This window comes from Lucilia sericata, unplaced genomic scaffold (genome assembly GCF_015586225.1).
Source record: "Lucilia sericata isolate MDLA Ls3-8-SP2 unplaced genomic scaffold, ASM1558622v1 Contig000168F_arrow, whole genome shotgun sequence".
NCBI lineage: Eukaryota > Metazoa > Arthropoda > Insecta > Diptera > Calliphoridae > Lucilia > Lucilia sericata.
The window spans coordinates 386,817-409,947 of record NW_023994197.1 but is presented as its reverse complement, the minus strand read 5'-3'; the positions used below and the strand labels follow the sequence as shown (position 1 = coordinate 409,947).

At 30.8% G+C, this 23,131-nt stretch overlaps 2 protein-coding genes across 2 annotated transcripts; one reads left to right on the top strand and one right to left on the bottom strand.

Annotated features, from left to right (window-relative positions):
• Nucleotides 1-28: 28 nt before the first annotated feature.
• On the top strand, nt 29-937 carry LOC119601488. The gene is made up of 5 exons (XM_037952440.1): nt 29-158; nt 226-297; nt 367-408; nt 474-813; nt 878-937. The coding sequence occupies exons 1-4, from the start codon at nt 98-100 to the stop codon at nt 656-658; spliced, it is 360 nt and encodes a 119-aa protein (XP_037808368.1). The 5' UTR covers nt 29-97; the 3' UTR covers nt 659-813; nt 878-937.
• A 4,188-nt stretch (nt 938-5,125) lies between these two features.
• On the bottom strand, nt 5,126-14,757 carry LOC119601486. Its single transcript, XM_037952438.1, has 6 exons — nt 14,346-14,757; nt 8,577-8,706; nt 8,295-8,436; nt 7,064-7,262; nt 6,824-6,989; nt 5,126-5,768 (listed from the first exon to the last, which is right to left on the bottom strand). The coding sequence occupies exons 1-6, from the start codon at nt 14,469-14,471 to the stop codon at nt 5,659-5,661; spliced, it is 873 nt and encodes a 290-aa protein (XP_037808366.1). The 5' UTR covers nt 14,472-14,757; the 3' UTR covers nt 5,126-5,658.
• Between the last annotated feature and the right edge of the window lie 8,374 nt (nt 14,758-23,131).

The following is a 23,131-nucleotide window of genomic DNA, read 5'->3' as shown; positions in this document are numbered from 1 at the left end:
AATTAATTTTATTTCCTATTTTGCATGGATGCACTTAATTACAAGTAAAATTAACAAGAATCAAAACTCAAGCTCCTAAAATACCTATAAACATACAATGGAAAGCAAGTATCCAACTATTAAGAGACACCAATTTGGTGAAAATTTAATCCCACATGGTAAGTAATTGAAAAATATATAAATACATATTATATAAATCAATTAAAAATTTGTTTTATTTCACAGAAAATCCAAAAACACCCCAATGTTGTCAAATCTGGAAAAATCAGTATGAAGAAAAATTTGACCAATTAGTAGGTATGTGGATAAAAAACTGGTTCTATGAATTATATGTATTTATATTGAATTTTTTATTTAAATTTTCAGAATCCGTTAAACAACTAAAAAGTTCCATTGAGGAGTTGACAGGTATTAACATATGAAATAACTTTAAAGTTATTTAACAAATTTAATTGTTTTTATTGCACATATAGCCACTACAGTTCAACAAAACTGTGATCGCTCCCACGACAATTGGATCTTCGCTCCGGAACGACCCGAGTCATACTCGGCCAAAGATCGTCAACCCAGCGACAACTGTATCAACCGAAAGTTTTTTCCCCAGGAAAGAACTATCGGCCACAGTCGAACTGTTACAACAACAACAACAAAACTGTGATAATGGAAGCACTTGCCACACAAAAAGTGTTGACAGAAAAATTATTAGGGAAAGAGAAAATTGAGGCAAATTTAGGAAAAGTCTTCCCAATTCAGACTGCCGATGACTTAACAAATATTAATAACAATATAAATGAAACAAATCGTGAAGCTTATGTAAGTATTTTGTTATTATATCGCAATAGTTTTTATACGTATAATTCAAATAAACAACTTTAAGGCTCGTTGTATGTCATCTCTACTAAAAGGAAAATTACATAAATCACTGACTGAAATTTTTTCTCTTAATTTAATCATTGCGTCAAATATCGATGGTGTACATGGCAAAGTTTCGCTAAAAATTTTTAAAAAGCTCTATGATGTTTTAATGGGTAATTGAAATACATATTTTAGTTATTATTTGTTTAAATTCATCACTTATAATTGAATGTTTCATTTTATAGATTCAATTCGTGCCAACGGAGAAGAAAATCCTGAAAAAGGAATGAGATATGCTCTCAAATTAGTTAAAAAGCTTCATTTCCAATCAGTATGCGTAAGCAAAAAGAAGGAGGCTCCGGGATGTAATAATAAGCAAGTAATGCTTCCAAACAAGGATCAATAGTGGGATGATAATATAATATAACTTTTATATATCAAACACTAGTATTTTAGAAAGTAAAATATGTATAAGACTTTTATATTATAATAATAATAAATGCATTTTTAAATTAGCAAATAAATTCAAAATATAATATGAAATTCATTTTTAAATTATTGCGTTATTCAAAAATAATCAATTATTAGTTAGTCAATTTATATCTAACTTACAGTGCACTTTTATTTGTGCGCCATAAGCAAACTATAAATGAGGTAACTTCTGGTTAACTGAAACTGATGTAAAGGAATGAGTACTGACTCGTTCATAGGACATTACATAGTAAAACTGATTAGTTTTTTACAAAGAAAATGGTTTGCTTTTGAGTCACCTCTGACTCATTTGTGGTTAACCATAAGTTAGTTTTAAGTTAACTCAAAATCCCACTGGGGAGTTTCTGTAAAGGAAATTAAAATTATATATGCTTTAATAGTTGACGAACTCGCACGCAGTGAGGATGACTCCTTTACTGCGTTCGATGGCGCCAAATGGTCAATGGGTGTCAAAATCATCGGGTGTGGTAATGAGAAAGCCGATGAGTTGGCGGACCCTGGCCCAACGCAAAGATTGAAATCGTTCCATTGGACCAAGTACCTTTTCGTACGACGGAGAGAGTGTGGGTACCTCCTCCTATTCTGGAGGACAAATCCATACTAACACTAATTAAACGTCAAAATAAGGAATTTGCTACTGACAACTGGACGATTGAACGAGGACGCATGAAGGATAAGAGAGAAGGTAAAGATCTCTGGATCAAAATTGGTTCAGAATCTATCCGACTCCTTCGTTCCTCTCAAGGTGTCATAAAGTACGGGGTCAACCAACTTCGGTTGATCTTGCCCGCAGAGAAACGCAGTGATGAATCCAAGTGTCCTAAAGGTGGTACAGATTAATCTGCACCACTCCGAAGCAGCAACGGACGACTTGCTGCGCTTTATGTAGAAGGAAGTTATTTACGTGGCCTAATCCAAGAACACTGGCTTGCCGCCAGTAAAGTTAGAGCCGCCCATCACGAAACTATGTGCCCTTTTCTCCAAACCCCTGAAGGTAAAATAAGAAGCTGCATTTTGGTCAGGAAAGACCTTAAAGTTTTCCTTCTAATTACAGTTCTGGTAATTTATCGGTAGTTGCATTAGACAACAAGGGCTACCAACCCTAATTATATCATCTGTGTACCTAGCTTACGACAAAGACAATCCGCCCTAACGTGCCGTATGCACACTAGTAGTAATACAAGGGGCCATGATCTTGTCATAGGATGTGATGCTAATGCCCATCATACTATGTGGGGGAGCTCGGATATTAATGACAGGGGTGAGTGTTTACTTCAATACCTTCTAACCTAAGTGTTTGTAATAGAGGGAATTGACCAACGGTTTTCAATAAGATCAGGGAACAGGTCATTGATATTACTTTGGTAGAGATCACTGACTCAGTCAGAGTTCTTCATTGGAGAGTATCCGATCATCACAGAATAATCTTTACGATACAGCTTACTCTGGCTAGGGAAACCCCCTTTAGAAATCCTGTGAAAACCGACTGGTTTTAGTAATCTGATTGATACCATACCACCTACAGAAATGGATGGACTACATGGTACACCAGACTTGGACGACTCAGTAGATTATCTATCCAGGACTTTAAGGGAAGCCTACTATTCTTCATGTAGGGTGCAGCAGGTACCTAGGAAATTCCGGCAACCATGGTGGAATCCTAAACTAATGTAGCTAAGGAAAGAATATAGAAAACTATTTAATAAAGCGAAGAGGGATCAGAACCCGTTAAGCTAGGACGATTATCGTCAAAGCTTCAATACTTTCAAGAGGGATACCAGAAAAGCTAAGAAAGAATATTGGAATAGTTTCTGAGTGGAGCTGGAGAGTACCACGGAGGCATCACGATCCAAAGACCCCTGTACGCCTGGATTCCTGATGAAACCTGGAAGGTAACTTTACTCAAAGTAGCACCCAAACTCTGGAACTGCTTATGGAGACACACTTTCCGGGTTGCAAAGATGATGAAAATGAAGGCTCCACTTTGAAGCACCTCGCAGCTTCTCGAATCCACTTAAATGAATTAGTCAGTCCCATTGTTAGTATGGAGAAATTTTCGTGGGCGGTGTCATCCTTCAAGCACTATAAATCTCCAGGGCCAGATGGGATATTCCCAGCATGTCATGGCTAATTATGATATTTAGGAGCAGCCTGGAAACAGGATATATTCCTAAAGTATGGAGAGAGGTTACAGTAATATTTCTCCCCAAAGCGGGAAAAGTAAACCATAGTACCGCCAAAGACTATAGGCCGATCAGTCTGTTTTGTATTGAAAACATTGGAAAGATTGGTCGACATCCATGTCAGGAACATCATCTCTCCTGATAATTTCTGTAGGGCACAACACGCATACCTGAAAGGGAGGTCGGTGGAGACAACCTTACATGACGTTGTCGGAACTATAGAAAAGGCACTTGACATAAAAGAATATGCTATGGCATCTTTCTTAGACATTGAGGGTGCGTTTAACAACGTGAACATATCCGCAATAGTCGATGCACTGGGTGACTTAGGTGTTGATGAGCGGATTAAAAATTGGACAAAAAACATACTTAAGAGTAGGGCCATTAACTCTAATATGGGTATTGGCAAGACAAAGAATGTTGTGATAAGGGCCACACCACAAGGTGGTGTCATCTCTCCACTCCTGTGGAATCTTGCGTAAATAAAATCCTTTTCAGACTCAGTAGGATGGGCTTCAAAGAAGTCGCATATGCCGATGACGTTGTGCTTCTTATTCAAGGGAAATTTCTTCCCACAATAAGTGAACTCATGGACTCAGCCCTCAGCGTTCTACTATCATGGACCAAGGAAAACGGTCTGGGTGTCAACCAGGTCAGAGCTCCGCGTTTGGATGGTACCATTTTAAACACCTCAAGCGAAGCCAAATATCTTAGCGTAATCTTAGACTCTAAGCTCACGTGGAAACTTAATGCTGAGAATCGAATGAAGAAGGCATTATGTGCCTGCTATATGTATAGTAAGAAAACTTTGGGAAAAGATGGGGTCTTAAACCATACATTGTGCACTGGATGTACACCGCGGTCATAAGACCTATTTTGACATACGGAGCTCTTGTTTGGTGGAGAGCGGTGGATATTCTATTCTAAACAAGGTACAAAGATTAGCATGTCTTGCAATTACTGGCTGTTTGAGCTCCACCCCTCAGGTTAGTCTAGAGACGATGCTAAACATAACTCCCCATGATATATACATCAAATGCATTTCTGCTAAATCTGCTCTTCTTCAAGACCATAATACCTTGTCGGTATTATGATGATTGGACCGCGAATACTATCCTAAGGGACGACATGATCTCAATCTATATTGATGGCCCAAAGAAAGAAAGGTGCACGGAATCGGGAATTTTCTCCGAAAAACTAAATCTTCCACTGTCTATTCGACTACCTTCATGCAGAGAAAAAATTTTCCGAAAAATTAACATTTTTTTAATTCTTTTGTAATCGCACATAAATGTATGACAATGAAAACGCCTTCCAAAGTAGAATTTTGTAGCTTAGTGTGAACTGTAAAACTGGCTCTTAGAACTTAAAACCATAAGGAAATTAAAATTTCATAAGAATAAATAAGAAGCATTACTCAAATAAATTAATAAACGAATTTATTTGCATTTTGTGGTGTTTTTTATACAAAAATGTTTGTCAAAAGAAGTATATTTTAATATATTATAATATAACTTAATCTAAATATTTATGTATTGTTTATTGAATGCAGTACATAATTATATGTATATATTTTATACTAAATTTTGAATTAGTTTATTAAAAAGTTGTGAGCTTTATTGATTCTTGGAAGACAAATATAATATATATTTAAAATTGCAGCTTATAGAGTAGACTTAGTAACGTATGTATGTATAATATACAATTACAAAATAATTTCTTATATTCTTAAGGTTCGTTGTAAAAATTTAAATATCGTTGACTCAAGTCTTTTGTTCGTACATTTAATATGTATTTCATGTTGAATGCTGATTTATCTATGATTTTTTTCTTTTTAAACAATTAAATATAAACAATAAAAAATATGCATGTACGATATGCTAATTATAATAAATAATTTTGATGTTCACTAGAATTTTTATTTAGATGTTTCCTTTCCGGCCTCTATTGTTCATCCAGTATTAAATAATTTACACCATCATTAATATATTTAATTAGTTGCTACATATTTGGAATGATGCAAAAAATTGGCTTAGAAAAAATAAACACACTCAGTACTGTATGTATACATTTTTGTACATATGTATGTGAATTTGTGATTTTGATGGTGTATAATAATCATTTCTTCTTAATAGTTGTATGGTCCATATTGTGACCCATGATAATATGGACCGGTAAACATTTGAGGTTGAGGGTAATTGGCGTAGGGTGGGTAAGGTGGTTGTTTTTGAGAATAGACTGAAAATAGTAAAAAAAAATAAAAGTATAATAAAGTATAATTAATATAATAAAATTTTTGAAAACATTTTATACCATTTCCATGAATAATGTTAATAGATAAAATGGTTGCACAAACCGCATAAAAAATGTTTCTCAAATGGCGTAATTAGAATAGCACTTTTTAACAAAATTAGTCACCGATAAATCTAAATAACTAAATAATATTTCTTACAAAATCTCAAACATCATTCTAAATTTTGCCCATTAGTGTTTGAAACTAACTACGCTAAATTTTAGCGCAATCGGATAACGGGAATACGTGTCGAAAATCCATTAAAAAGTCTAAAATTGGTTAGATAATAGGACTTTTTTAAACATTGTGCTATTAAAATTATATTTTCTTAACATTCAAATCTTTGAGAGAAAATTATCGTTTCAGCAAGGTTTAAAACACTTTTTTAACATTTAGTTAAATCTTCTGAACATTTTATGAAACATTAAAAAAATTAGCAGCCATTAAAGTAATTACCCCCACATTCTTCCTACTTAAACCTTGGAACGGATAATCAATGACATGAATACAGACAAAGAACTAAAATATAAGTAACATGCTCATGTAAAGTTAATGTATTGACATTTTATCCAATTCTTAGATCCATTCCTAAGGTACAAATGGATAAGTACCGAGATCTACAATATAACTATAAGGAAAATGCTATTTCGCAGTTCCATTATGAAACACTGGCTTTATAATAGCGTAATTGGAACTTCTTTGATTAAGGCGATATCACGCTACTAGGTTAAAATCCAAATACTCATTCAGAAGAAAGCTTTGGATGAGTATTTGGAAAGCAAATTAAATTAAATGTTTACATTATACCATTGGGAATAATCAAAATACGTATTAAACAAAAATCTTTTAAATCGAAGTATTCGTATAATCACATTAATTTGATTTGTGATATTGAAATGTTAAAATCATGCACGATTTATTTAGGCAGGCCTCAAAAAATAGGATTTTCTGTTTACTTCGATATAAGTTAAACTTATTTATATAATTTTTTTATAATTACCTGGCATGAGGTATTGTAAGTTTAGTTGTTCTTCCTTTTCGCGCTCACTTCTCAAGCAGACTGCAGCACCCGATAATAGTATAGCCGATAGTAGACAGGATCCAACTCCAGCCCATGCAACAATGTAAGACCAGTCATAAGTAATTTTTGTGTTATCTTTTAAGACCTTTAAATATATAAATTATAAATAAATAAAAAAATTTGGAAATAAATATTTATGCCAATACGAAAAATACTAACAGTGTTCCATTGTTGGTAATAATCTTCTCCAACAACTTTTTCCTTTTCAAAAAATTCTACGGTATGCCAAAGGCCCATAGCACCAGCCGCAAGTAGACATGTTGCTAATAACAGTATTGATGTTGCTGTTATAGCACCAGATGATCTTTTCCAGCATCCGGAAAGACCGGTCCAAAAAGCACAAAATGTTGTTATAAAACTGTTTTAATTTAAAAAAGTATTAATTTTTCAAGTTTAATTCAAAGATTTTACAGTTATATGCATGGTAGAAAAATATTTTTCTACCATGCTTATATGTATTAAGTGCCGGTTCACACTGGGAAACTTTTGATTTTGTGTGTGAGAGAAAGAGATGGTTGATATTTCTTTCTCTTACTCTCACACAAAAATCAAGTTTCCCAAAGAAAGTTTCTCTGTGTGAACCGGCACTTAGTTTATCAAGGCGAATCTATAGAAGTCACTGGCAGATGCAATAAATTGGGGCGAATATGTTATTCATATGTTTTTCATTTTCTACTATCTAATAAAACAGAAATTATTAATTTATAATCGCTTTTGAATAAATCACACCATTTATGTTAAACTGGCGTAATTCAATATTCGAGTTCTTTAAATGAATAGAAAAAATATACACTAAAATTAAATGCTTTCATCAAAAAATTTACATTTAATAAATAAACTTATATGTACATTTACAAATGTAATTTTTCATTTTTAATATTTAAATTTAAGGAAAGTTAACTTTATTGTCGATATATTAAAATAAAATGACAGATTTTTTTCAAAAATTCGAATATCAAAAATGAGAAGGATCAATAGAAGCACTTTGAAAAGTTTTACGTAAAACTAGTAGATTTTAATCCAGTGGAAACATAGCATTAAACTAAAACCAAAGAATATTTATTACAATAATACGCATCTCGACGATCGGGTTGTTATGATTTACACGTATTTTTTATTTATCACGACCCGCTATTGAAAATGTATCTTGAACGAAGCGGACATTTCATGTATTAAATATTCTTTACTTAAACCCATGTTTTAATGAATATTTTATAAGTAAAAATTTAAATGTAATTTAGATGAGAAACATATTATTTAAATATTTAAAGAAATACCTAGTAATGTGAAAACTAGTGTAAATGGACTAAGTCAAAAAATAAAATTAAAAACTCAAAATAAGCGGAGCAAATTATTGTAAAACATTAAATTATTAAAAATAATACTTTACCTTAATATGAACATTGCCACACAGGAACGAGCTAAATGTAATCTTGAAGTTGAATCTTCACTATAACTTTTATCCTCATCCATCTGAGGGAAATAATCAATATTTGAACAATGGGTTTCAATTGGCGACAAATATGTTGGTACTAAAATTGTTGATATAAATATAGAAAAATTGTATCAACAATGTTTTATAAAAGATATTTTATTGAAATTTTGTTTTATATATCGTAGATTAATATAGGCTTTAAACTACTAAACATACATTAATTATTAAATAATTTACCTGCACTTGTGGGTGGTCTTTCTTTGGGATAGCATATCCTAAATAGACCTCTTGTTCTCGTGTAATAGTAGTATTTGTTGTTCAAGTTACTTAATAATGATTCGGCATCCGAGTGTTTGGCGGCAAATGTCTAAAAAATATTTTAATAGAAAAATTAAAAATACATATTGTTATTAAGATAAAAAACAATTGTTTACAATTAAAACATGTACCTATGTATGTACGTATATAATGTATACAATTATTTTAGCATCCTGTAAGCTTAAGTTTTAGGTGCAGAACTTAAAGCAAGCTTAGTATGAAAAAGATATGATAAATCTTTCTGCTATATTAAGAGGACATATTCTTCTGGTCAGCTGTTTTAGACACGACCACACATAATATTTGTTATGTTAAGTCTAAGCTATTGCGCCGTTCATGTCATACAGTTGACATCAATTAGTTTTGGAAACTGACCAACAAAATTATGTCACATATATGTATATCAACGGCAAGTCTTACTATCAACTCTAAATGATACACCGATAGAAATTATATTTTTAAGATTTCTATGAAATATTTTCAATTGGTGTTCATAAGATTTCAAAAATAATTTTTAGTTCGTATTAATAAATAATAGGGATAATATTTAATAACGAGTGCGTTATTTAATATTTATTCGTTAGTTTATTACTTCATTGGATATTTTTTTGGAAAGACAAACAAAATTATTTGACCATTTAAATAATAAAAGTGAAAACAACGACATATTTGTCAATAGAAAATGATAGTTTTATAACATTAAACAGACTTAAGCAGATCTATAGTAAATACTTGTATATTTAAGTTTTAAATATTAAGTATTACTATTATATATGTATGTATTTGCACGTAGATATGTATATTCATATATGCGTATATATGTACATAACTGACCAAGTAATTTTCACGTACGAACACCTTATTCTCTTCATATACACACTTTCCAATAATAACCGTATTAAACATAAAACGTGTACTTGATTTTACACATTTCCTAAATTACAGACTTATGCACAAAAATAAATCTATTTCGCATTTTCGACTTTTTAACGCAATAATATGTTCAACTGATTGAGAAATAATATATAATAATTTAGAATTAAATGATTTCATTATGATTTTTTATTTATTTAAACCTACTATTTATAAATCTCAATTAAAAGCCGGGCCTATAATGTATTTACAATATCTAGTGTTCAGATGTTTAGATAAAAAATATACTATTGAAAATACCTTTAAACTATGAGACTGATCTAATGAAACTTTGTTGCTTTTTTAATAATGTCAAAAAAAGAAGATTCGTATTCTCTCTCTTCATTATATGTAGTATATTCTACACAAAATTTTGACAGATCATATTACTTGTGTTATAATGTAAATGGGCTTTAATATGTTTATAATTTGAGTAGTTGATTGAATTATTATTAGTACGTTGTCCTAGGTCCGACTTGTCACCCCTTCGGATTTAATTACTCAAATTCTGGTATCCTTCTGGAGATAAGGAATACCATTTACAATTTAATAGACCCCTTTAAACCGACTCATACAGAACATTTATAGTAATATTTGATAAATGTTTGGGATGGTTTTGCAAAAATAATCAAGTTTTGTTGTGCTGCAACAAAAAATAATTCATGACCAATTGTCAACTTACGGCCATAGATACATATCTTGTTGAAACGTGATTTTTTATAAACTTTTTTCAAAATTTTTGTATAAATTAGCCATAATTTAATTCAAATTTTAATTATCGCAGCAGGAATGGAACAAAAAAACTATTTTATGAACGTGTCCATTTGTGAACACACGAGTTTGAAGAATGTAATTTTAAAAAGTTATTTTCAAACAATATTGAATATTTGGTGTTTTTCGTTCATATGTATATAATTATCCACCGGAAATTAATTAATTAAATATGTACAATGTTTTTTAATGTATAGTTTTTATTATATTTATCAAAGAATTATATGAACTTAAGTTAAAATGTTTAAAAATTAATGTATCCATGTTTCAGAAAAAAACATAATCGTCAAAAGAAGTGAAAATTTTGTTCCCTTGAAATTTTCATTCCCCTCGAAGAGAAAATTGCTATCGTGAACTTGCAGTGAACAATTCATTCACAATAGTTAATTTTGTATGCGGCAGATGTTTAATGTTTACAAAATTTCATCAAAAATTTTCACAACAGGAAAATTTTTTCACGTCAAAAAAAGTTAGTGAATGAAAAAAGTGAATAGGGAACATATTTCACGTAATTGGCGATAGGGGTGAATAACTATAGCTATTATGTATAATAGCTGTCATTATTTTACATTACAACCATAAAAATGGCACATAAAAACGTATCATCTCACAGAGGGAAAAAGAAATATACACGCCTGGTACCAAATTGACACCAAACTGTTTATAATTTTTCAATACCATCCGTTGTCAAATTATATACATACGTATGACAACACTATATACGTACGCTATGCATTTTAGGTAACGATATGTATGTATATAATGTGGGTTATATTGAGTAAGTAATATTAAACGTATACAATTTTTAAATGATTTTTAAGGATATAGTTGTAAAAGCTTTCCTTGCACAGAGGAAAAAAATATACACGCCTGGTACCAAATTGTAATCTTAACTTTATGCACACGTGGTAAGCTCACTATTTACAACGTATTTTGAGCTTACCACGTTTGTTAACTTTTAGAGAACGGATGTGCTTAAAGTTTAGATTGCGACAACTAATTGTTAAATGGTGGCACTAAAATTTGTAGAAAGTTTGGATATTGAGAAAAACTACACATTGAAATCAATGATCAATGGGCCCTTTGATAGCCTCGAAAAACACTTTTTAACACTCAAATTATACAACAACCTTCCAATTGGGTATGTCAAAAGTGTGGACTTTATAGACACAAAACGTGATGCTGCCGTGACACTATTTTGTACAATTTTATTCCATTCCAAAATACATATGTTTTCATATACATATTTTTGTATGCAAGATAAAAGGGAAAATATGCGTCCAAAAAAAAAAAAACAAAAAATCTAAAATACATTAAATAAACCTGAAATTAAACATATAATTATGATGGTCTTAGTCATATATAAATAATTTATCTATTTCTTTGTGTTTGAATTAATTAAAGAGCCATAACATGTTGAGAAAAAACTTATTGGAGATACTCTATTGAGAAAGACTCAAAAAAAGAACTTTCTTAAAAAATTCATTGCCAAAGTGGTTTATGTAAAACACACCAATAAAAAATTTATTGGGAAAACGGAAGTATGATCGAAAAAATTATTTCAATCATTAAAATATGTAATCATAAGATATATTAATCCTTTAGAATTTAATTAATTGTTGAAATCATTTAAATTTTATTTTAATCGTGTGATATTTATAAACAAAGAATGACTGATTAATTAAATTTATTTTTGTTGCATTTTTTAAAATAACACCTATTAAGTTCTTTGTAAGACATTAACCATGTGAAATTTTTAAACTATAGACAGTTACGTCAGTTGATCATATAAACAACAACGATACGCAATGAAAATTTAAACAAATTTCTATTTAATTGAAATTGTTTTGATTTGAAATCTAATGCTACTCTATAAATAATTCGCTACAGCCAAACTGATTTTTATCATTTGCTTTTATTTATTATCTAAACTGTTTACATTTGCGTTAACAATTTTCCAAAAAAAAAAAAAAAAACTTAAAAAAATGTGAAATATTTGTTTAGTTAAATATTTTTGTCGAATATGTATACACACATGTACATACTATATACATATGTATGTTTGTAATGAGTATTTGCTTAAACACATTGAAAAAACCCGATCAAGAGAAAAACTATTAAGTTTAAGACAGTTGGGTATTTTCAAGAGTATCTTAAAAAGAAACTCAAAACCTGTTTCACAATGAAACATACCTACACACACAAGTACATGTCTGCTCACAGATACTGAAATAATATTTACAGCCATATTACCAGATTGGATAATTTATCGTTATTTGGACGATTTTTCAATTCGATATTGGTAAAATGCAAATTTGTTAATTTTTGTATTTATATTTTTAATATATGTAAATGTACATATATATTTATAAAGGTAATGGAAAATAATTTAAATTATCTCATTCAACCGATAGATATTCTGACGTTTAAAATAATCTTTGTCTGAAAACTATTATGAACTATAAGACAATAACAAAGTAAGATGAAAACAGCTGTTTTACTTTTTTAAGTGTTAACATAAAAATACGTTAAAAAAGAGAATCATATGTAAAATTTTTCCCATCGATACTCTGCTTCACAAAATTTTGACAGATCATATTGCTTTTGTACTCGTAAAGCAAGATTTATATATAAAAAATTTTCGGATACAAATTCGAAAATCTTAAACTAATGTGTTTAAAGCAATAGTCATCCTATAGTATGATTTTTGCCACAGATTTATTACATATTTTACAAGTATCAAAATAATCCTAACATATTGAAATAGACCACTAAAAAATAAGAGAAAATATATTTATTTTTTTGCTGTTGCTGAAAACGTTACTTCTTTACGAGTATATATTTTCGCAAATAGTTACAGATCTGTATCATAATTCACCGGCAACAACGAAGTAGATCAATAATATAACTACGCAATTTTAAACCTTATAAAATTCTCAAATTATAGTCATATAATCTCTCCGTTCGTAAGTGTATTTTGAAAGTATAATAGGTATTACTTAAATAGGATGCTCCAAAGGAAATAAAATTTTCACAAATTTTCGCTGTCGTTTAAAAGAATGCACTGTCTTCCCTTCTATTAATTATTTAGCCAACACAGTTAAAGTAGACATTGAAATTATTATACGTTGGTAAAATTGTATTCAATCATAAAAATGTTTCAAGCTGTATATCAAAATTGGAAAATATTTAAAATTTGGACATGTTTCTACGATTTTTCGAAATTCATCTGGCAGCCATCATAACAGCCGTTCTCAAATATTTTTAAATGCTAACTAACATAACTTTTCTTGCAATATAAAAATTTGAAGTTCATTATATAAAAAAATTTTAAATTTTAAAAATCATATTGTTTATTAATAAATATGTATGTATTTAGGGGCATGTTTTGCAAATAAATATTTTTTATGCAAGCAAATTCTTACGGGTGAAATATTAAAATATTTTTTAACTTAGTTTCTCTATTATTATTTGTTCATTTTTTAAGCGCATATTTGTTGTTTTTATTTTCTTCTTTAAACTCGCATTCCAATGAAACGAACACGTACTCAGTGGACCTACCCAACTACATACATATATCCAATACATACAAACATGAAGAAATACATAACGTATAGTTTTGAGAAAAAGTTATTAAATGGTGGCACTAAAATTTGTAGAAAGTTTGGATATTGAGAAAAACTACAAGCAAAAAACATTCACGTAGTTAGCCTTTTTATACAGTATGAAATTTAAAAAAGCGACAACAACAACAAAGCACATAAAGTTAGTTTAATAAATTAATAATAGAAATTTAACATAATATTTGTTTATAAATATTACATATTATTAATAAATGTATATACATACGAATAATTTTAATATGTATGTATGTATGTAAATATTTATATATATAAAAAAAAACTATATAAAAATATTTAAATTAATATAGTTTTATACATATATATAACTATGTATGTATATGAATCTATGTGTGGGTTTTTTTAGAATGAAGGAGGTACACACCTGTATATTGTTTCTTTTCACTTCATAATGCAACCAGTTATCTGTGGAAAATGCAATTGCCAATAAAGCAGTTGCAATAATGGCGGATATAGTGGCTATAGAAAGCGTTACAGCAGAGCAGGGCATTTTGACTTTATTTGTTTTTCTTTCTTTTTGTTAATTTTTCTTTTATACTTTATTTATTTTTTATATTTTTAGTTTCACTAATTTAATTTAATCACTGCTCATTTTAAAAATACAAAGATTCCAACAAAAACCTTAAATATTTTCGAACAAAACCAGTTTTTTTGTTTTTTTTCTTCTTTTTTTGTATCTATGCGTTTTAACAATATACAAAAATTATTTATCGCAAACGCTCTGGACTTTTGTATTTACTTCTAAGACGATGGTTTAACAACTAACAGGTAAGATTCATTTAAGCTAGAGACCAAAACCAAGTTTTATTGTTATGAGAAGTTGAGAAATGAAAATGAGTAGTAACCAGTAAACAAGAAATTTAAAAATCAACTCAATTTTTTGAGCGTTATACACAAACCTCTATAGAGGTACATATGTATGTATATTGCATATTACTACCTGCCAAATGTAATAAAGTAATAACCAAATAAATCTTTGGCACATTTAATCTGAGTAGCCTAAGTACAGCTGTGTTCAAAAAAATAGAGGTGTTGCTCATACTAGGGTATTTCAAGACAAGTCGAGGTTTGGACATAACTTACCAACTTTAAATGGCTACGATTTCCATAATATTTTAAACAGTTGTAGCAAACTTATGTATATTAAAATAGTTTGGTGTAAAAATGTTTTCTTGCTCTCATTTGCTTGAGGAGTTACTGAGGTTTTATAATATAATCTGGAATATCTTCGTTATTGAAATTTTATATATTATTAGAAAGGGCTTTCAAACGATAATTTTCAATATTTTTTATAAATTACTTCATTTATTTTGCACGTTTAATTATTAAGGGCATTCATGAAACACGTGTGCAAAATTTGCTTAAATAGGCGATCAAATATATCAGCATTGTTCAAATAAAATCCCATACAATTTGTGACAAATTCAATGGAAAATGTACAGATGGCACCGTTTGTGAGGCTTTTGAAAACCCTTATTATCCTGTCTGTTCTGTAAACCGAATCCGAATTTCTCGTTTAAAAACGAATTCGCATAATTTTTCTCGTTTTAAAACCGAGTACATAAATCTAGTCGAAAGTAAATCGAATGTAATTTTATTCTAATAAATAAAATAATAATTTTTCTGTGTTTTTTAATACAATTGTAACTTAACCGAGGTTCCGATTGGAAGGGCTGTTACAATAAGCCTGGAAAAGGACACTAAAAACCTAAGAACACAGCATCAGTAGCCTCTACTGATAACGTCGAGGAGTCAAATCATAAAAGCGAGAAAGTTACTAGTAACTCACCGAAAGAAGCAGCCATTTCCAAAATTGGGAAGGCGCCGATTGAAAGGGCTGTCAAAACCAAATCCTAAAATCGAGGAGGAAATCACTCACTCTCCAGAAGACACAACAGCAGTGCTTTCCAAAATTGGGAAGGTGTCGATTAAAAAGACTGCTATTCCTATGCCTGATAACGATACCACAGTGCCATCAATAGTACCCACTGCATCAATAGCCATTTCAGGCTACCCGGACGAGTCAAATCCAAAGAGCGAAGAGATGAAAACCAACTCGCTGGAAGACAGTTTAATGGATGACCGTGGTTGATGTTATCCAAATAAACCTCCATCGGAGAAATAAAGAGGATATAGACACCAAAGTAGAAATGCAAAGACCTGCCCAGGAGAAACCCTGCGTAACAGAAGAGATCCGGAACCTTGGGAAGACTCTTCGCAAACTATTTACCGGACACGGCGTAAAAAACTGCAGTATACTGGGATGAATATCGTAGTAAACTTGGTGAATATAAGAAATTTGTTCGAAAAGCCAAACGAGACTCCTGGAAACTTTTCTGTTAACAGATAGACAGCGTAAATGTAAGTATAGTCGGGCCAGACCGACCATACTTACATTTACATTTAGGGTATCACCAGTTATGAATATTAAATGTGATTTATTTTTCAGTATAAAGCAATTATCTTCAATATTACCTTGTTCCGATACATTTAAGCAATTTATGGATGAAAAACTATTTTTCTGAAAGAGACTTTATATGGGGGCTAGAGGCAAATATGGACCAAGCCCGATAAAATTTTGTGAATATATTTATATAATATTTATTTGTGCTGAATTTCATCGCGATATTTGTGTTTATAAGTTAATTTTGGACATTCAAGTAATTTCCTGAAGGGGACTTTCTATGGGAGCTAGGTTCAAATGAGGCCCGATCTTTATGAAATTTGGCAAGGTCATCAATGCTTGTATAAAACTTAGTTGTGCCGCTTTTTATCGATATACAGGTATATTTAACATAATTAATAGCTCAGTAGTTCTTTTCGGTTGGTTCTGTTGTATGGGGGCCAGGTGAAATAATGGACCGATTTTAACCATTTTCAATAGGCTTCGGCGTTGGACAAAAAAGCGTGTGTGCCAAATTTCCTATTATCTTGATAATTGCGACCTGTATATTATACCCTACACTAAAGTGGTGTAGGGTATAAAAATTCCAAACTCATGTCCAACCGGAATCTATGGTCGATGACACGGGCAGGAGACTGGAGGATGTGGAGGAGACTCCTAATGAACTCTCATTTCTCAACCGGTATATCGAATAATGCTATGTTTCCACTGGCTTGAAATCTACTAGCAAAGAATATAAAAAAATTGGGGCTTGTCATTCGGTACCTAACTCTAAGTATGTATTGGTAGAATTTATGTATTAGTATTGGAGCTCCAACCACTTTCACCACACTTTCCAAACATACATACTTGCATAAAATCGTACATAAAAATTTTAGGAAAAATAAATAACATTTAAATTTCTACATTCGCAGATTTTTTTTAATTTATTTTGCCCACATCTAATCAGTAAACATTTAATAAATATATTTTTCGGACTTAAAATCTCTTTTTTTTTTTGCAAAAAAATAATTTTATTTTGAATAATTTTTTCATTTTCAATACCAAAATATACAACTTTGTTTTGTCAATTTTAATTTCAACACACAAAAATTAATTGTCAAAAAAATTAAAAAAATATTTTTTTAGTTTGTGAAAAATAAAAATATTTCGGATTGTTAAATGCGATAAAATTGTGTAAAAAATTAAAAAATAGTTATGTGTTTGTGAAAAAACGTCGTTCAAGTCCTATTATCCCGGTATTTTCGCGAAAAAGTTTTGAAGTATTGTGAGAGAATTGAGTTCTCACAAGTGTGTTGAATTTACACAGAAGAGAAGGAAATGTTATTGTTGTAAAACAATGTCATAGTCCAACTTCTTATTATTCTTTGTCTACTAGCTTCTAGTAAACCTCTTCAAGGTGTTTCCACTGAGCTGACTTGTTTTTGGTGTTCGAATTTTCAAAGTAAATTTGACTTTTTATCTATAAAATTAAAAATAAATAAAAATAATAAAATAAATGAATATAAATAGTGAATTTATTTTAAATTATGCGCTAAAAAATAGTACCATGATCGCTTGAGTATGCAATTATTTTTCAAATACCGTTAAGTTATATCAATGATATGCTGGCGAAGGATAAGAAGAATTTAAACAAAGAAACATATCCTGATTCTTCTTGCCAAACGTGCACAAGTAAAACGCCAAAGGTAGATGACACGGGCAGAAAGCTGGAGGACTCCTAATGGACTCTCATTTCCCACCCGATATATCGAATAACATAGATGAACCGATATTGGAGGAAGGGGAGGATAACACGGAAATTGTAATTATATAAAGCTACAGGGGCGGATGGCATTTTCCCGGTACTTGTGCAGATGGAGGCGGGACTGGTTTCCGTACAATTCTAGCTTATGCTTCAATAATCTGGTGGACTTCTTTAGACAAAAAGAGTAATATCAAACTACTACAGGGAGTTCAGCGTACATGCTGCTTAGGAAAGTGGTGCCATGTATACTACTTCAACCAAGTTTCTTATGTCGAATTTCATAACCATATTTCATAGCTCGTATTTTTAAGCAAGCAATGATCGTTTAAGTAATTTTCTGAATGGGACCTCATATGGGGGTTGTGGTCAATTATGGACCGAACCACATACAATTTGGTAGAGAGATTTTGGCTCGCGAGGAACCTACTTGTGTCAAATTTTATCGCTATACTCGTATTTTTTAGTCAGTAATGAACGTTAAAGTAATTTTCTGAAGGGGACCTTGTATGGGCGGTAGGGTCAATTATGGACCGATCCTCGCTAAATTTTGTAGAGAGATTTTGGCTCGTATAAAACTTATGTGTGTCAAATTTCGTCACAATATTCATATTTTTAAGCCAGTAATGAGCGTTAGAGTAATTTTCATAAGGGGACCTTATATGGGTCATTTATGGACCGATCTTAAAAAATTGTTAGATAGGTTTTGACTCGTAAGAAACTTACATATACCGAATTTTATCGCTATACTCGAATATTTAGGCCAGTAATGAGTGTAAAAGTCATTTTCTGAAGCGGACCGGATTCAATTATGGACCGATCCTCAGAATCTTATTTATGTCGAATTTCATCGCTACTTCTGAAACAGTTATGCCTGTTAAAACTGTTTTTTGGAGGTCCACTTGCATGGGGGCTATCCGAAAACTTGGACCTATATTGCCCATTTTCAATACCAAACAAACCTTATAGAGAATATTTATGCAAAATTTCAACTATCTAGCTCCTCCCGTGTGGTCCCTATCGTGATTTCAACAGACAGACGGACGGATATGGCTGGATCGTCTTAGAATTTAATATGGACCCAGAATACATATACTTTTGTGGGTCTATAACCAATATTTCGATGTGTTACAAACGGAATGACAAAATGAATATACCCTCCATCTTTTTTGATGGTGGGCATAAAAATCTTATAAAACTTTAAAAATATTTCACAAAATTGCTTGATTATTCATGTCTTCTTCCATCTGTGGCGCTTTTTTAACCCTTTAGTAGTGCATCACGTTTTTTGTAATTCCATATTTCAGAATTATGTGTATTTATAAAAGTCTATAACATCATAATTATAAGAGAGCAAACCAAGAAAATAGTATTGTTAGATTTCTTATTAAAAGAACTATAAGAATTTGAACCGTTTAGAGTCGGTAAAGAGTTCCGAGTTTCGAGATTAGTTTCGAAACACTGTAAAAGTCCGGAGAGTGAATATGAGTGTGAGTAAACTTGACATTGAAATCGGTTTAGCGTTGTCCACCTGTGCAAACAGCCTTTTTAGTTAAATTGTTTATCTCCCTGCACTTATGTTTACTGAAAACAATTTTCTGAGTAATCGGAATACAAATCTTGAAAAATTTTCTCATGCATGCTTTCGTGAAATATGTATGAGCAAAATTAAAAAAAATCTAATTTCTGTAATTTGAATTGCAAAAAGAAATAAAATAGTATTGCATAGCCAAAAAGTGTCACAATATCTAAGATCAAGTCCATGGTTTACAAATAGTCTTCTTATTAACAAAAGGGTTAATTTCATGAAGTCGCTGTTCAAAACACCCAAGAGTTTGAAAGCCTTGAATAGATCCAAAGGCAGGATGAGATTGCTACGAAATTGTATTTGCATTTACTTAAACTAAACGGCTTTTAACGGCCAGTTCCGGAAATTTCTTAGCGACTAACAATTTGGATGTACCAGAAGATGTATGCCAGAAGTATCCGGTGTCGCTGGAATGTCTTGGAAATGTCTAGATGATGATGCCTAGTTTTAAATAACGCCGGCAATAGCAGTTGCAATAAGACTAATGAATCAGTCTATGTTAAAACAGTGTTGAGTAAAGTCAATAAAGTCAAGTGTGCTTTTGTGTGTTAAAGATAAATAGACCGCCTTACAGTTTACTGTACAAGTTGTGTTGTTATAAAAATGTTTGTGTATAAAACTGTGTAAATAAAGAGTTTATGAAAATTTAAACTGATTTGACGCTTTTATTTGCAATAAAAAGAATACGGTTTATTTCGAAGGGAAATAACAAACGTTTTAAAAGTTAAAACATAACAATATTATTTTTTTTAAGTACTCTCCAAAGAATAATAAGAAGTTGGACTATGACTTTGTTTTACAACAATCCTCACAGACGAGTTCTGTCTGAATTCAACACACTGGTGAAAATCTGATAATCTCACAATACTTCAAACTTTTTCGCGAAAATATGAAGATAATTTCACTTCTAACACATTTCTATCACGAAATAGTTTTATTTTTTGTAAACGAGAAATGTATTTTTTCTTATTTTTTGACACTTAATTTTTGAGGAATGTAAATAAAACTAAAAAAACAAAGTAGTAAATTTGAGTATTGAAAATAAGATATAAATTTAAAATAAACATAATATTTTGCAAAAAAGCGAATAAAATAATTGAAAAATTTTTAAGTACGTTTTTATGCAACTGTGTTAATTTGGAAACAGTGAAAGTGGTTGGAGCTCCAATACTTATACAAAAATTCTACCAATACATTGTGCCCGTCTACATACTGCCGGTCCACACTAGGAAACTTTTTTTGGGAAACTTTTGATTTTGCGTGAGAGAGAAAGAGAAAGAATATCATTCATCTCTCTCGCGGTACGGAGTTTCTCGTACTCGGAAAATTGTTTTGTTTTGTTATTCTTCTCATTCGTACAACAACAAATCAATGCAATTAATACGTAGTTTCTGAAACAAAAGTTTCTATGTGTGGACAATAAGGAGACTTCAAAAGAGAATTAAGAAAAAGTTTCCTAGTGTGGACCAGGTCATAGGAAACTTTTTTTGAAACTTTTGATTTTGGGTGAGGAAGAAAGAAATATCATTCATCTCTCTCGCGGTACGAAGTTTCTCGGAAACTTGTTTTGTTTTGTTATTCTTCTCATTCGTACAAAATCAATGCAATTAACATGTAATTTCTGAAACAAAAGTTTCTATGTGTAGACATTAAGGAAAGTTTCAAAGTGAATTAAGAAAAAGTTTTTCAACTAAAGTTTCCTAGTGTGAACCGCCACATTCCACAGTGGGGCAGAATGGAAATTTTTTGGAAATAAATCTGGCATTTCTAAACGGCCAGATCGGGATAAAATTTGGCGTGAGCGTAGCCAAGGAGTATTCGAGTTTAAGTTTTGAAGATGAACCCTGCAGATGCCCCAGGGACGGCGCTGTGGCGGCTCAAAGTAGGGTACCTACGACATGTAAAATTTTTAAACTCGTGCCATTTTTTTGTTTTTCACCCAAATACAAAGATTTTTATATTTTGTGAAAGCGCTCAACGAGATCTTGAAAAAACATGCTTGGACATACTACTTATCTCTTATAATGTCCGAGTTATAGGCATTTAAATATTTAGTGATACAAAATTTACCATACCTTGGTCCGCCTTTTTTTGAATACCGGGCGTAATTTTGGACCAAATGGACTCAATTTTTTCTTGTTAGTTAGACAACAAAATTTCCAATAATATACAAAAAATTTCAGATCAATATCATTTACAGATCCAAAAATATACGTTTTTTAATTTAAAAATTCAAAAAATTTTAGATTTTTGGCGTGTTTTTGCCAAAAATGTGTCTTAACTCTTTTATTAATAAAATAAAATTTTTATTTAGAACATATAACAATTTTATAGTTTTCTAAAAGGTATCTTTACGCAGAACGCTTTGGCGTAAAAAACTTGTCCTATTTTTTGAAAATGTTGCCACTGCGTCCTTCCGAATATGACCTTTTTTTTATCAAAACTTCAACTTTGGGCGACATGTTCTAAAATCCCAAAGCTGGGATCAGAAAACTGAAAGCAGTTTTGGAAACCTCAATATGTTTTCTATTTACTCCAAAAGTATTTTCCCAGCCCTGAAAGAAATGTGGACCCTATGGGCAAAAAAGTAAAAAATCCCATTTTTGGGATTTTCATTCATATTTTTGGGAATTGCGGGATGCCCTTTGACCTTTTCAATTTTTTTTTTTTGCATATTCTTATTTGAAATGACAAATTTAACAAGCGTTGAAAATTTCATTGAGTTTTGTTCATAAATAAAGATTTTGTCATATATTATATATTTGTTTAATTTCTAAAACTATGATTTATATCAAAATTTTAATAGGATCGCAGATATCTACAACAATTTAGTCCATATTTATCCCTTAATATCATTTTTAGTAAGATATGGAAATTCTCGACCCTTTACAAAAAATTTCAAGCCAATATCTCAATTACATTCAAAAATATGTTCATTTAAACCTGTGTCCTTTAATTTCATCTTTTTCATATTTTAGTATTAAGTATGACAGCACATATTTAAATCTTATATTTACCTATTTTCTATTTGTTTGCTTATTCTTATAATTGAAAGGTCCTATTATGCTTAAATTTTCAAAAATTTATAACTATTTTTTACCAAAATTTTTTCGACAGATCATTTCGTTCTGTTTCGTTTATGATCATGTAGGTAAAAATATACAGGTAATGATAATTTCGATTCATTCACTAATAAGAAATATCAATGACTGAATTACAGGTTATAGTAATATAGTCCTAAATGTTAATAGGTAGACAATTCGTAATTTTTTACTTTGGAATACCTGTATCGGAAATGACAAGAATTGGTATATAAGTAAACTTCTCAGATTTTAAGTACCATATTTAATAAATCTACAATGAAGATTACATTAAAGTACGAAGAGTTGTGTTCCGTTTTATGGAGTATATCTT